Consider the following 14647-nt stretch of genomic DNA (forward strand, 5'->3'; position numbering starts at 1 on the left):
TACGATATTCTTTTGATCGTTGGCGATTTACACCTTTTGCATCTGTAGCCAAATGGCCAGTGTTTTTGTTGGCGGTTTTTCAAAGGTCAGTAAAAGAATGTTAAGCTCAGAAGTCATACTGCTTTAACAGGTTCATGCATTCCCTTCCATCCATTTGAATCTGAATCTGAATAAGTGGAGCTCTTCATTAGCGTGTAACCAGAATCTACAACATATGGCCCTCCCAGCCTCTCCTCCCGTCCCCCACCCCCTCCCGGGACGGCCCCCCGCCTTGCAGGTCCGCAGACGTTCCTGGCAGGTGGGTCAGCGGGCTCGCGGCGCGGCGGGCGGCGGGCGTGTTTGTTCAGCAGGTAGCGTTTAGGCCCTCATCAGGCGCCCGCCCGTAATGAATGGCCGGGCTCCCCGAGCCCGGGCTCCGGGCACACGTGGAAGTATCGCCTTACCCTCGCCGCTTCCCTCCAGCGCGGCCCGAGATTTACAGCTAAGAAAACAGCGCCGGCTCCTCTCAGCCAGCAGGCCCGGGTCGCTTCACCACTCCGGCTCTGTTATTGGAAGCGGAGCGGGGACGTCTGTTTTCGCCGCGCTGTTGCACGAGGCCAAGGGGTACCTTCGTATGCCACTGAGGGGCGATGGGGGCGATGGAGTCTGCTAGCATGCGTGTGGGGCAGAAAATTGCCCGTCCAATGAGAATGGGTAGCAGGGACACGAGACGTCACGTAGAGGGTATTTTGGAAACCGACAGGGCTAATGGATTGACTCTCCCTGAATAATTTGCTATCTTGTATTTTTTTCCCCCCTTTTACCCCAGTTCTTGAATTTCAGAAAATGTGTTAAAGATGTGTGGAGGTGCTGAGCTGTATAAGTAGAGTTTGACACGATTGAGGTTCTCTGGTGGCCCCTGTTGCTAAATGTGGAATAGAAAGTGATGCCTGCTGTTGTAAATGGTGTGGGCACTGAAGACGTGCAGGGGGATTACCCACTGACACTTATTTGCTTTTCATATGCTGACTCGGGTTCATGTGTTTATTTGATATTTGCAATTCAGGAATTGCCGAATTCCGGGCTAGAGTTCTTTTTGCAGATCTAGAAACCACCTATGACAATTTACAACACTCTTGTATCACCACATTGTACTTTACATGTGAAATTATATGTCGTACTAATGCTCTGTAGAGTTTGTGAGCTAGACAGATGGCAACATTGAGCAACTATTTATCTTAGTTAATATTACAATACAGTTATTTCTGGTAAAACAAACAGGAGAATTGGCATATTTAAAGTTATTTCAGCTACACTGAGGAAAGACTATAAAAGGAATTTGCTTTTCATTTATTTTACCTTCATTTAATTATATTAAAAATATTTGTTTTGGGTCCTTCTCATTTTTTGAGTTAAGGTATTTATTCGACCCCTGCCTTAAGAGGTTTAACATTAAATGAAATTACTCTGGAATTGTTTTCATATAGCCTGTATTATGCGCTTTGTGGGTAATATATACCTTAATCATGCAACAAACTAGGCACCTAGACCATTTATGTCTAGGTGTCTAGTCATATGATTATGTGGAAAGTGCTTTTATTCTGGCTTTTCTTTTATTATGTCCTTTGTGTTACTGCATTTTCGTAGTCTATATGAAAAGTCGATTTGGAATTTGGCAATGTTTACCTTTTTTATTTTATTCTTTGTAAAAAGGATTGCATTAGCATTTCCAATGAACTTCGATTTTCAAAACTTTTATTGACGTACATATCCTTAAACCCTTTACCATATTTATAAATATGCATAGGATAAGGGAATACTGGGACACAATACGGTTCTTGCAGAACTTGTCTAAATATATTATACCTTATGAAGCACAAAAATATTGGTATGCACACATGAATACATTAAGACCATCCTCAAATGATGTGTCTCATGTCCCATTGTTCAAAAATGCCCTCCAGAAACAGTGGGAACATTACAGAGATAACAGTAAGTCAGTTCAGATACTATCTGCCCAGTGGTATAAATAGATTGACAGGGGAATGACACAAAAATCACACTCACTCTGTTTTTCTTAGAATGTAGACCACAGTTGACTGCTCTGTGGCTGTTATCTCATTGTCTATGGAGCATTCTCTGTTTGGCCACAAAGCAGTGAAAGAATGCTTATTCAATTTAACTCCTCCGGTTGCTCTTGCACTATATCCAAAGAACAGACATCCAAAAATGTGTCGTAGTTCATACTCTGTAGAGCCAAAAAGTTCACACATAGTTGTGGCGAGCGGTTGTTCCTCTGTCTTTTCCGTCACACCATTCGAATGTGACCCTGCTGGATTGCGGGAGCGCTAGCTGGATGGGAATACTGGCCGTTTCACTGGTGGAGCTTATCCATCACCTGCAGGACATCGTCCAGCATGGAAGGGCCTAAGTCCAGGTCGAGGGTGAAGGAGGAGTCGTCGTCCTGGGCCCGGGGCTGTTCCGGACAGGCCTGCAGAGATCCCGCGTCCCGGGAGGAGCAGTAGCTGTGCCGCTCTGCGCTGTCGCTCGCCGCCTCCAGGGCCCGCCCCTCCTCCTGCTCCACCTCCTCCTCCTCCTCACAGTCCAGCAGGGGCATGGAGCTGCACTTCTTTGTCCTCTGGCTGGGCTGGCGCTCTCCCTCCAGGGAGGAGGCGGCGGCGGCGGTCTGGGGCTCCGTCTCGTCCAGGTTGAGGCGGGGGGGCTTGGGCGGCGGCGAGCAGGCCAGGAAGAGGTTCTGCTCGCTCTGGGAGCTGTGGCGGAACAGGCCATGGCCCCTCTTGAGGAAGGACAGGTCGCCGAAGCTGTCGTGGCAGGCCTGAGACCCGATGTGGGCCAGGTGGCGGAAGTCGCCCAGCGGCAGGCTGATCATGTTGACGGACACGAGCTCCCGCCTCTTCGACTGCTTCCTGGGCCAGTACGCCAGGCTGGTCTTCCGATAAAGAGAGTTCTTAAAGGGCATCTTCGGACGCTCGGCCAATGGCGCGCTATATCACCTCCGAGAACAAAATTTGGTGGAAGGGGGGCGGCTCAGAATCCGAGGTCCATCGCGTCTGGGTCTGCACTAGTGAGGGAAAGCAAGCAAACGAAAAATAAATAAATAAAAAATGAGCGCAATTTTGGAATATTTTACCTTTCATGGCTTTGTTAAAGGCTCTGGCACGAAAGGCGATTTTCTTCGATGCATGAAAGCTAGCTGATCTGATTGTTGACCTTCACATATTTGAAAGTCAAGGAATTGCACTTGTTTCTGCCGCTATCCTTCTCCAGATGCAGACCCTGGCTATGCCTGTGAAAAACAGCCATTCTTTAATGAATGCACCTGTTCCCTTCTACTGCAGGCTATGGCTGTTAGTCATCTTTTGGATCAGGGATGCAAATTCAGCATGTGTTCCAAAGCAATGTGAAAGGTGATTAAAAGCTTCAGAGCTGGTTTATTTGGGAAGTGTTAACTTTTGAAGTCTGATGTACACACACATTAGTGCAGTACTTGCTTCTTAGAAAAACTGCTGCCATTTCTGTGTTCGAGCTCTTGCTATGTCAAAGAAAAGGAAAGAATGTGTGCTATTTCTCTGCACTTTCAGCTATACAGAAAGGCTGAACTGAACTTTCGTGTGGATTTTGGTTGGCCAGAACTTGTCTGTGCAGGGCCATTGCTTCAGTTTTGGTTTTGGATTGGAGTTCTGAAACTTGGATTGTGGCCCAAGATTATATAAAGGCTGCGTGGTCTGTCAAGTGTGTCATGAATATGCAACTGGAAATTTTCTGCAACCTTTAATCTCCTTTCCTTTTGTTCTTCCCGCCAGATTTTATTGGTCTTATGACTGCTTGCATTTAATTAGATGAGCAAGGTGAGCTCCTAGTGTTGCAATCTAAGCTCGTTCTGGCTGGTTTTGCTACATTTCTCACTGACTGTAGTTGTCTGTAGTCGTGTCGGTGTTTTTAGTGCTCGGAATTGTTGCTCAAATATAAATTACATTTTGTTTCATTTATTAGGATTCCCATTAGCTCCAGCAGAAGCAGCAGCTATTCTTGCAATATTCTTAAGCATATTCTTATTCTTATAAATGCAAATGGGGAATTGCTTAGATAAATCTTAACTTCCACTGTCAGTTGGGTTAAAACACAAAACACTGCTCTTGTCCTAGTCTGCTCTTGTTCTGTCTTCCTCGTTGCTATCTGAAACATTACATAATAGCACTGAGATAAGAAGGATAAAACAGTGGCATCAGTTTCAGTCTTATCACTTATATCCTTCCATTTTGTTCCTGTAGCACTTTCATGTTACACATGTACCTCCTGTACCACTTTCATATTACGTGTACCTCCATCCAGCACTTATATTGCACTTGTATTGTTATCTTGATGTTGTAGCTTGTTGTCATGCCTCCTAGTTTGACTTAACATCACTCTCTGACTTAGCCTATGCTTACTGTGTGAACTGGACTTAACACATTCATGGCTATGAATAACTGTTGCATAATGAGTATTGTCTCTTATCGGACCTGTGTTCTGTAGTTGTTCCAGTGACCTTCAGTATGCACTTACTGTACATCGCTTTGGATAAAAGCATCTGCCAAATAAATGCAATGTAATGGTTTCAAAATGTATAGTATTTACACTTAAATAAGTTTATCTTTTCTCTGATCTTCCATAAAACAGCTTCTTAAACCAACTATAACTGTCGAGTATATGGTAATACTTACAAAGAGCACACCAATTTCCATCAGTTTATAGGTAAATGAATGTGGTTTATGCATATTATTTTTAATGAATGTTCTTGAACTGTGTTGAATAGGACTCATTAAAGTTCAAAACCTCTCCAGTTGTTTTGCAGTACCACAAACATTTGTGCTGTAGTTATTCAAAAATTGCGCCTAGTTTGTTGCCTGTGGCATTTCAAGTGGACAATCGCCTTTTTCAAAATGTAGTTTTATGACTGAAATAGTTTTGTAGATTAACACGTTTGCCTACATCAGACTCCTATTCGTGACTTGAAGCACTCACTCATAAACGTTTGTAATGCACTGCAGAAAGTGCGTTTCGCTGGGCTATAAAGGTTTTATCGCCTCTCGTAGCAGCGGGAGATTGCGGAGTGTGGAAGCAACAGCATTCCTTTCCAAACATGTAAGTTGCACAAGGGAGGAGCATTATGCCTATTTCAGTTAAGAGAACAATGTTTCGTGAGCTCTGCTGGACGTATACCTTCTAAAACCACCTGATGAAGGACTTGGCTTCTCAACAAAGCCCATAGACATGAATGTAATGTGTTACTATTTACAAAGTTATGTCACGATGAGCATTAGAATACCTGGCTACGCATTTTAGCTAACTAGCCTTTACTAGCTTTTCAGGACAGGTGTGTCCAGGCATCGGAAAGAAGCGCAGCATGTTCGAAAAGGTATTCCGCCTCCGTTTAACGCACTGAAAGCAACTCACGATCCGTCAGAGCTTACCTGAGTCTGTGCGCTAGCCGTCCTTCTCCTGTGCCGACAGGTGAGTCTGTCAGGAAGCCAGCACCAGGCTGATACCTGCACACGCTGAGAGAATTTCTCCTGACGTGACGGGGCTTGTTCTACTGCGAGGCGAATAACGAAACTGCCAAACTTGAAATGGTGTCACTGCTCGTGTCACATAAACAGTCACCGCCGCTCAGTGAATCACCCAGCTGCTGGTGAAGGGATGCTGCGGCTCACCTGACTCTCAGGACGGTGGTCTGTGCCGGCGAAGCGCTTATCTCTCCTGCTTTGAAAACCGTTTCCTTTTTCCCCGCACCGCCTCTGTATCAAGAGACTTCCTTAGTCAGCAGACGGCGGTTCCACCCAGCGCTCAAAGTGTCTCAGTCCACGTCAGTTCCACTCCCAGTATGTCCCAATTTATGATGACGCTTTAAGGGGTATGTACAGGAATCAACCGAGCAGGTAAAGCGTTGTCTTCTCCCTCTTTACCCAATGTGGTAGAAGGGTGGAGGGTTTGCTGGGGAGAGATGAATAAAATATTACAGACACCCCTCCAGTCTGATAAGAATTTCCAGAATTTCTTCTGTTGTCTGCAGGCTCACCTGTTACCTGGGCGAGAGGGTGGAATGCTTTCGTTTTGTATTGATTTACTGTCCTGTTGCTGGGAGAGAGTGGAAAAGCGAAGCACATTCCTTTCAGAAAAGCAGCAGGCTTGTGCTGCCTGGAGTTGAAGCGGGGGGCAATGGGCAAGAGGGTTAAATGATTCCTAATCTCCATGTCATTGTCTTTCTGCTGCACATTTCCTGTGCTCTTTGGGCTTGGCTGAACTCACAAGCACTGAGCCAAAGCGGCACATTCCCAGTGAATGGAGAATAAAGACACAGTATTACAAACAGAGAGGCGGAGGTGCAGGCACAGACATGAGTTTTACAGTCACCTGAATTGCGAAACTGGGTTGGATAACCGATTCGGATTCTCACACCTACGCATGTCTGCCGGTGCTTTTTCATGAATTTCATTTTATTCCTTTTCCTGGAGATACCTCTGAATGTCTCTGGTTTTTGTGGAATAGAGGATGTTTTGAATGAGTCTCTCAGTATGATATCTATAAATGGTGTATATAATATATTATATATATTCTTGGCTTTGGTCTCTTCAAGCTGTGGAAAGATTTCGCAATGATTTTTCCAGTCGTCTTGTGAATTTGTAGTTGTGTACATGGAAGACTTTGGTACTTGTGAGAGTAGAAGTTTTTAAGAACTCATTCAAACACTGGCAAGTGAAAAATGAGACCTGGAGCTTGACTCACAAGGTTATGCCATTACAAACACCATTTGAACGTTTTATGGATAGTAGAAGCTGTAGGATATATGACAGGGTGTATTGTTAAACATATCAAGGAAGTGAATTACCTGACTGATCTAAACCCCATGCTTCTCCAGGCAATTCCTCAACTTGTTTAACCTGATGCGTCTGCCTCTGCTAAAATATTAAAATAGTTATTCATGTTTTTTATTTTAGTCGCCTGTCAGTATCTGGTCTGTGGTGAGTTCCATTTGTCGTTCTGCCTGGCCAGGAACCTCAGCCTCAGAGATGGCCTCAGCCCTCCTCACGTCTCGGAATAAACCACACGGCTCCCCATAACGGTGTTTGTTTGAGGAGCCTAGAAGTAATCCCAGGCCTGCAACACATGCTAGAGGGAAAAGCTTTAATGGCCTGTTACACATCGCTGCTCCTCGTTCAAGCAATGTTTATATTCTGTTCAGTGGCAATGGGTGAAATAAAATTTAGCTTTCTTAACAATGGAGTAATAGTGTATCATAATGGGCTTGTATAATTAGGCTTGTAAGAGGTTACAAGTTCGAATATCAGGTGAGGCACTGCTGTTGTGGCCTTGAGCCAGGTACGTGACCTTAATTACTTCACTAAAATATCCAGCTATATACGTGAGTGAATTGTATGTTAAAAATGTAAACTACGCAAGTTGCTCTGGATAGAGTGTGTGTAAAATTCTTACATGTATTGTGCAATAACAAAACGACATGTGCAATATCAAAATGTAATATTTAAAGGCAAACAATTTATTTTTCTCATCTCATTTCAAATACTTCTCTGGATCTCTTGAATCAAACATCTGAGGGTACTGGGAGCCAGTTGACTCATCCAAACGATTGCTTTTCCTATGGAGGACTTTCAGTTTCGTACAATAAACGAAGTCAGCCCCTCTGCTTTCCCTCAGGGTCTACAGGTGTGCTCTTAGAGATGTACTTACACAAATGAAATAACCACATTAGCATGCCATTACTCAAGATTTTAACTTACGTTCTCAACTTGTCTCAGTAAAAATTTGTTTGCCCCTTCACTTAAGTGAGCAATTGGTGTTACTGCCTGTGAGTCTGTTGGGATATGAGGCAGAGTTGCTTTCATTGGTATCCTTTCCGGGCTCCTGAGTTGATTGCTTTGGCCTGGATTCCTGCAACAGGGATGTGTTTTTCAACTGGGTTCTGTACCCTTCTCAGACCATCCCTGGTTTTGTGGTTTGGTTTGGTATGCACCCTGCAGGAACCTAGGATGCACTGTTGTTTCTTGTTGCTGTGCTGGTGAAAGTGTTTCCAGATACCATTCCAAATGGCTTTTTGAAAAGAAAATTTGAGGTTTGTGTTTATACTCATCGCTGCTCTTGTTGTGTGGTTAGTTCTTATAGCCTGCTTGACTGCTTGTAAAAGAATGCAATATTTGGCTGTATGTGGAGTCATTGTTGGGTATTTGCAGATGATTCCTTGTGTAGTGGTAAGCAACAGTTTAGCTGAAATTCCTCTGTAGGTAAAAGAAAAGAAATATACGTGTGTGTGTGTGTGTATACATATATTTTTTCAGTCCTCTATCAGTGATCAGGCTTCAGAGATCAACTGTTCATGCATTGTAAAATAATTTCAAAAAAAATTTTACCCATCACTTTGATGGGTAAAATAACCCATCAAAGTGACTGGGAACAGGGGAAAATGGATATTTGATGTCCATATGTTGATATGTGTGTGTTCAAATACCTTGTCAGACCACAGCCAGGCCTCTCCCATAATCAGACTCCGCTCCTTGACTAATGGCAGAGTAAACACCCGCAGTAAACATGTCTGGGAGCATGTGCAAGGTGGCCTTAAGCTCCGCCCCATAGCGTCAGCGCTTCCCGAGTCTCCCGTCAGAGAGAACCCTGGGTTCTGAGGGAACAAGGCTCTCTCTGTCCTGCCCTGTGAAGAGAGGTCAGTGTGATAGGACAGAGCCAGCGTCCTGTGCTTCTGTACAACCAGCTGAGATGGTCCACTGGGGCCCTCCTGTACCTGGGACTGCACAAGGGCTCTCTTTTCATCATCAGATTCCAACCACAGAAGAATTTCCAAGCTTGTCTGTACCTTTCAGAGTTTTTTTTGCCAGGTGTAATTGCAAGTACGGAGCCTGTGGTCCACTGCAGTTAGCAGTAAATGTAAGATGTATGAAAAGATGGCTTGAGTTGGTCACTTGAGGGAGATAAATTGAGAGCTAAATACATTGTGGATCATAGTTGATGTACCATTGGAATACCCAGCATTCCCCAAATAAAGAAAATCAGTGTAAACTACACTTTTATCTGTTTAAGGCTCATTTCTGTTAAAAACGTGCAATTTGTCTGTTGTCTGCTTCTCTAAATAACATCTAATGATCATATTCCACATAGGTTTTGAAGCCAGTCTCACAGTGTGTGGGACAACTCAGAAATTTGTATATCTGTAAGGAGCTCTTTATGGGAGTATTACTCCTGGTAGAAAGGAGGAGGCTTTGCTGAAGCTCTCTTGCATAACAAAACATTACTCCATCACAAACCTCCGAAATTTTAAATGAACCTTAAACAAGCTAGCCACATGTAATATCCCAATCATTTGGAACTCATTGTTGCGAGGCTGTTTATAGAGTGATTGATATCAACTCAAACAGTCCTTTTTTGAAAAGGCAAAACATAGACAAATCGTTTGGTTCAGCCTTCACCATGAAGGCTTGCATTAACTGCCTCCAAATGCCTCTTAAACCATCTAGAAATACATTTAATCATGTTAGTCTACACATGAGTTGAATTTGCTTTATTTGATTATTTTGTTTCTTTTTCCCGGTTTATGTACCTTTTTCTTATTACTACGTTCTCCCAGCTTTCTCCTGGACAGATTTTGTATATTAACAGACTTTGTTCGTCTGTTATTTAATTAAATTTTAGCACCATGGTGAGTCATGCAGGGTATTTGCATGATTCAATAACTCACAAATGAGGGATTCTACAATGATGTTCAAATGTACCATGTCTAGCACATATTTTGCATTGGCAGTGATCACAGTACACCTTGGTGGTTTAACCATAAAAAAATAGAATTAAAAAAACCAAATTTTTTAAATTCTATTTTTCATGATCCTTTTGGCAGCAGATGTATATAAAAGTAACTATGTGAGACATATCAGTTACAAATATACCCTCCTCACATAATTTTCAGTATTATGTATGTCAGCAACTCCCACCCAGTCTACATTCTCATTCATTAACAGGATGTTCTTTGATTGTATTTTAGGCGCATGAAAATAAACCTTTTAACTAATGTGCATCTAGTAAAGGCATCATGTTCTCTGCAATGTAATGATCATGCAGAACAGTCATACAAATCATACAAAGAAAACATTTTTTCTGTTGCAAGGCAAAATAAAAGGACAGGAAAATCAAACAACCAAAAAAGGAAACCATCTTTCAGGGAGATGTTTGAAATTGTCAAAAGTCTGTTTTATAAAGTTGTGGCTAAGAAATATATGGACTCTGTTTAATCGGTACTTTTTTCAAGTTTTTTTAAATGTGCATTTATATAATGAAGTCTCTTATTTTCTATGGATTTCAGAGAGAGATTTTATGTATTTAGTAAACATAATTCCCCATGTCATGCTGAATGTTTTCACCAATTTCTACATCGCACCAGTCTCAAAATGCAGAAAAGTTTCCTCCAAGATAACAACTTCACCACAATGCTGCCTTGCAATCGCAGTTATCTTTTTCTCTTCATTTTTAAACAGCTGGTTTGTGTAAAACCGTGGAACACAGTGGTTCTGCAGAGGTGGCTCCTTATTGCGTGTGTGTTCCCCGACACTGGAGTCGTGGAAGTCTGAGAATGTTTACCTCCCAGTACCTCCTGCCGCCAAATTATTTGCAATTATTAAATTAAGGGTTCAATATTTTGATTTCTTTGAAGGCCGGGGCCGTCAAGTAAACATTGCGAGGAGGGTCCGCATTCCTTCTGCTGTTTGTTCAGTGCGCTCGTTTGATAAGGACTCATTGCGCAACGAGGAGCCCCGGAATTTATCACGAGCTGACACCCACCCCAATTAGGAACAGTCCCAGAACTGCCACTGGCTCCACCGCACTAACACTGACTATCCGTTCACAACTGGCTCCACCGCACTAACACTGACTGTCCGTTCACAACTGGCTCCACCGCACTAACACTGACTGTCCGTTCACAGCTGACACCACTGCACTAACAGTCACTATCGATTCTCAAGTGCAAATGCACACATAGGTTTTATTATATTCTAACAAATTCCAAACTGCAGGAACATAAACATTTCTTTGCCCGATTTTAGAGCATCTTTAAACTAAGTTGTAATATCTCCAATGTATTAGATCAGTCCATACTAGCTTTTTTGAGAAGCTTTATTTTTTCTTCCTCTTCTGCAAGCATTTTTGACCTTGATTGCAGTTTACAGTTGACTACCAACGCAATTTCAAACCATAGTTTCTTATTGGAAAGTGGAGCTAATCCTCTCTTTTATTGAACATGAGCAGATTTAATAGAATTGCAGACTTAGTATCAGGCTTGGGTGCTTTTGGAGTGGGACCGATGCAAGGAATGTTCATTGTGAGAAATGGCTTTCAGTACAGCTTAGATGGCAGGAGATTCATCGTGTGTTTATGTACAAGAAAAAGATGACGTTTTAACAAGTTGTTGTCATTGAGGATTTTTGGAGCAACATGTGTTCTTTTGTATACCAGTTATAGATACTAATCCAAGGGTGCAACTGCGATGAATAGCTTACAGATTGCAACAGTATTTATAATTAGCCTCTATAGCTCTTAGCAGTATGAAGAGCGATAGACACACCAGATTTAGCTGCAATAGCAAACCCTATAAGATATTATCCTTGAGCAGTCATACAGTGGTGGATTTTTCAACTGATCACATAAATGAAAAGCAGAACGTGAACATCCTGTTTTTGTAACCTAGACGACGGTAGCCTTTCATGCCAGTGCCCCGCCCTAACGCTCGTCTTTTGTTTGATTAGCACTGTAGGGTGTGTTACCTCCTCTTCTGTTTCTCTGGGAATGCTCATGTTGCAGTTTCAACTGAAGAAAATAGTAAAGCTACCTGGCTGGTTTAATTTGCTTGTTGAGTTTTTCTAACTTATAAATAATAATTAAAACATCTGATTATAGTTTCAGATTCGTGCCATCAAAGCTCTGACTGACGTTTTAGTATCCTGTCTTATCCTATCCTTTATTCCTATATAAAACTTAAATTGAGTAAAGGTAGAGGTTAAATGTAAATTTCACGATGATAGCACATTGTTCCTCCGACTCATGTTCTCCCCATTAATCTTATTAGTAAAATTGTGGTCACCTGCCTTAGTCCCTTTAAAATGTTTATTTTACAAGCAGTAAAGGTGGTATTAAAATGCTCACATAAACAGTGGCAAACTTATAGAGTAATTCACAATATTACTTTTAAAATAAACTGAACACTTTTAAACTAAACACATTGGAAGCTGCAATGGCAGTTATTTCCCAAATACATTCAGTCAATCAATTTTCCTGTGTTCATCATTCATCCGCATTGTACAAGTTTACATTTCAGTTAACCACTTAGGGATAAACAGTGAATAATTTGAAATGCAGTATTGTGGCATAATATTTATGTTGCCATGACAAAGACATGCAAGCTTCTCTGACCTGGGCTCTGAGTGCTCGCACATCTGCTTCAGTCTCACATGATGTTGGACCTTGTTACGATCCAGAACATTCTTTTTAGATCAGTTTCACTCCGCGTTCTGGCAAAGCGTGTTCCCCCTTCCACGTGTTTATTTGAGTTCGAGAGAGAGCCCGGGCATCGGCCTGCACACATCGCACATCTAATGATGTCTAAATAAGTGTTTGGCCCTCATAAATCACACGCTCTACATCCTGCTGACACAAACTGCAGAGAAACAGGCCATTATAAAATTTATTGGACTGCAAATCAACCATTTTTACAACCATAGCAGCACCTCATCCAGAGAGACTCCACTTTGCTGGTATCAATACAACTCTGCAGTATGGTGAGCAGAACGTTAAGGAACTGTTATCCAGGGGCAACGTCTTTTCAGACATGTTACAGTGTCGGAGGCTAGTTCGAGCTTGCGTTCAATAGGCTGCCTCATCGCGGCGATGCAGTGAGCCTGCGAAACTACAGTGCCCGCATTTTTCGAGGTCTGTGGCGGCTGGTTTCTGTTGTGGCGTCCCTGCCTGCGGAGCATCCATAAACACGAGCTGTGTGATTGTTTAAGAGCCGTCTGTCTGACCGTTTGCTCCCAGCCGTGAGAGCCGGTGGTTTCCCTCTGCGTCTCCGCGTTAAGGAGGTGACGGAAGAGCTCCTCGCTCCGTATTCCGCCGCTTTCCATGGCAGCCTTTTTCAAACAAACAGATCCCAACCCTGCGCTTGAGCATGTGCAGATAGAGAACGGAACGTTTCCCCAAAATTCTCTCACTCTCTCCGTCTCTCTGTCTCCTTCGCTCTCTCTCTGTCTCTCTTCCTCTCTCTCTGTCTCCCTCTCTTTTAGTCACTGTCTCACTCTCTCTGTCTCCTTCGCTCTCTCTGTCTCTCTCCCTCTCTCTGTCACTGTCTCGCTCTCTTTGTCACCTTTGCTCTCTCTCTGTCTCTGTCCCTCTCTCTCAGTCACTGTCTCGCTCTCTCTCTGTCTCCCTCGCTCCCTCCCGTGTTCTTTTGGGTCAATTTGAAAAGGAGAACTTAAAAACACTTCAATGGAGAGCGGGCTTAACATTGCCTAACAAGATCCAGTTCTTTCCATCCTTTCCCAGGCTTTGTTTTAAGGGCGCTTGTTTACCTTTTCGGTACACAAGTCTGCATTCACGGCGCTAAGCTAGCGTCAGCTGTTGGCTGAGGGCTCCCAGTCTCAGCAGGCCAGACGGAAGCGAGACGAGACTGCGTGGAGTCATTGCCCGAGCGCGGGTACGACGGGCGGCTTTTCCGCAGACACGCATCGCCGCCGTTACCGTCAGGCGCGGGGGAGATTTACAGGCAGCAAGGACGCGCGGAGGGAAGGCCGTCGGCTCTTCACATGAGTGTTGAACTTCACCTAGTGTTCTTTGCGCTCTACATCATGAAACCTATGCACTTGTTGTACGTCGCTCTGGATAAGAGCGTCTGCTAAATGCCTATAATGTAATGTAATGTAATGTAATGATGTCAGAGGAGCTACAGTAAAGAGGGAAGGATGACCGAACCGTTTCATCGTGATGTTTTTAAACCTGCCGTTACATGCAGGCCCTGCTTGCGCTCCCCCCCCCCCCCCCACCAACCCCTAAAGAAAAAGATAATAACACACATCCATAAAAAGACACACGTCTGCTGATGAGTGTCACGGGGAGACGGTATGCGCCCGGAGAACACACACAAACACCTGTGAGAAGATTTCTGTGTGGCGGTGACTCACGGCAGGGCATGGGATGATGTCATGGGGGCTCTGGCTGAGCCGGGGCATGATGGAAGCCCTCGGGCAAGTGGCTGATGCCTGACGCGTTACTCACCCGCAGCGTAGCGGACCCTCACTGTGTCACTTCCGTGGTCTTGAGAGCCATGACTGCTTCTGCTTGTTTATCCCCACTAGCGTTTTTAGTCCTGTGAAGCACAGGCTGAATACAGCTTTGCATGCATTCATTTCCCTTCAGAAAGACATTGAATACTAAGGCCCACTGCTTATGTTGCCTGCATGCCAGTTTTAGACACTGCCGTAAGTGCCAAAAAATTCATTTTGGTCATCCCATGAAAATGGTCAATAATGTTGATTTTTTGCTTTGCTTTGTTTGTCAACGTATGCATGACTGGGAGTCACCAGTAGAGGTCAGAATGCAGCAGACG

The 14647-nt window shown here is 43.6% G+C and overlaps 2 protein-coding genes across 4 annotated transcripts in view; one reads left to right on the forward strand and one right to left on the reverse strand.

The window, feature by feature from the left end:
* The window catches only part of dnajc17 (DnaJ (Hsp40) homolog, subfamily C, member 17), a 44669-nt gene that overhangs the window by 27270 nt on the left and 2752 nt on the right, over positions 1-14647 (forward strand). The gene's annotated exons all lie outside the window — the stretch shown is intronic.
* Positions 1865-6289, reverse strand: LOC135250246 (cdc42 effector protein 3). 3 transcript variants are annotated; one of them, XM_064326348.1, is made up of 3 exons: positions 6059-6288; positions 5454-5973; positions 1865-3061 (listed from the first exon to the last, which is right to left on the reverse strand). In XM_064326348.1, the coding sequence occupies exon 3, from the start codon at positions 2957-2959 to the stop codon at positions 2354-2356; it is 606 nt and encodes a 201-aa protein (XP_064182418.1). In that variant the 5' UTR covers positions 2960-3061; positions 5454-5973; positions 6059-6288; the 3' UTR covers positions 1865-2353. The 3 variants fall into 3 exon arrangements, with proteins under 3 accessions (XP_064182418.1, XP_064182426.1, XP_064182434.1); XM_064326356.1 differs by having other exon boundaries at positions 5454-5575; positions 5694-6288; XM_064326364.1 differs by having other exon boundaries at positions 1865-3056; positions 5454-6289.

The sequence above is a fragment of the Anguilla rostrata genome, chromosome 1 (genome assembly GCF_018555375.3).
Source record: "Anguilla rostrata isolate EN2019 chromosome 1, ASM1855537v3, whole genome shotgun sequence".
In the NCBI taxonomy this organism is placed as follows: Eukaryota; Metazoa; Chordata; class Actinopteri; order Anguilliformes; family Anguillidae; genus Anguilla; species Anguilla rostrata.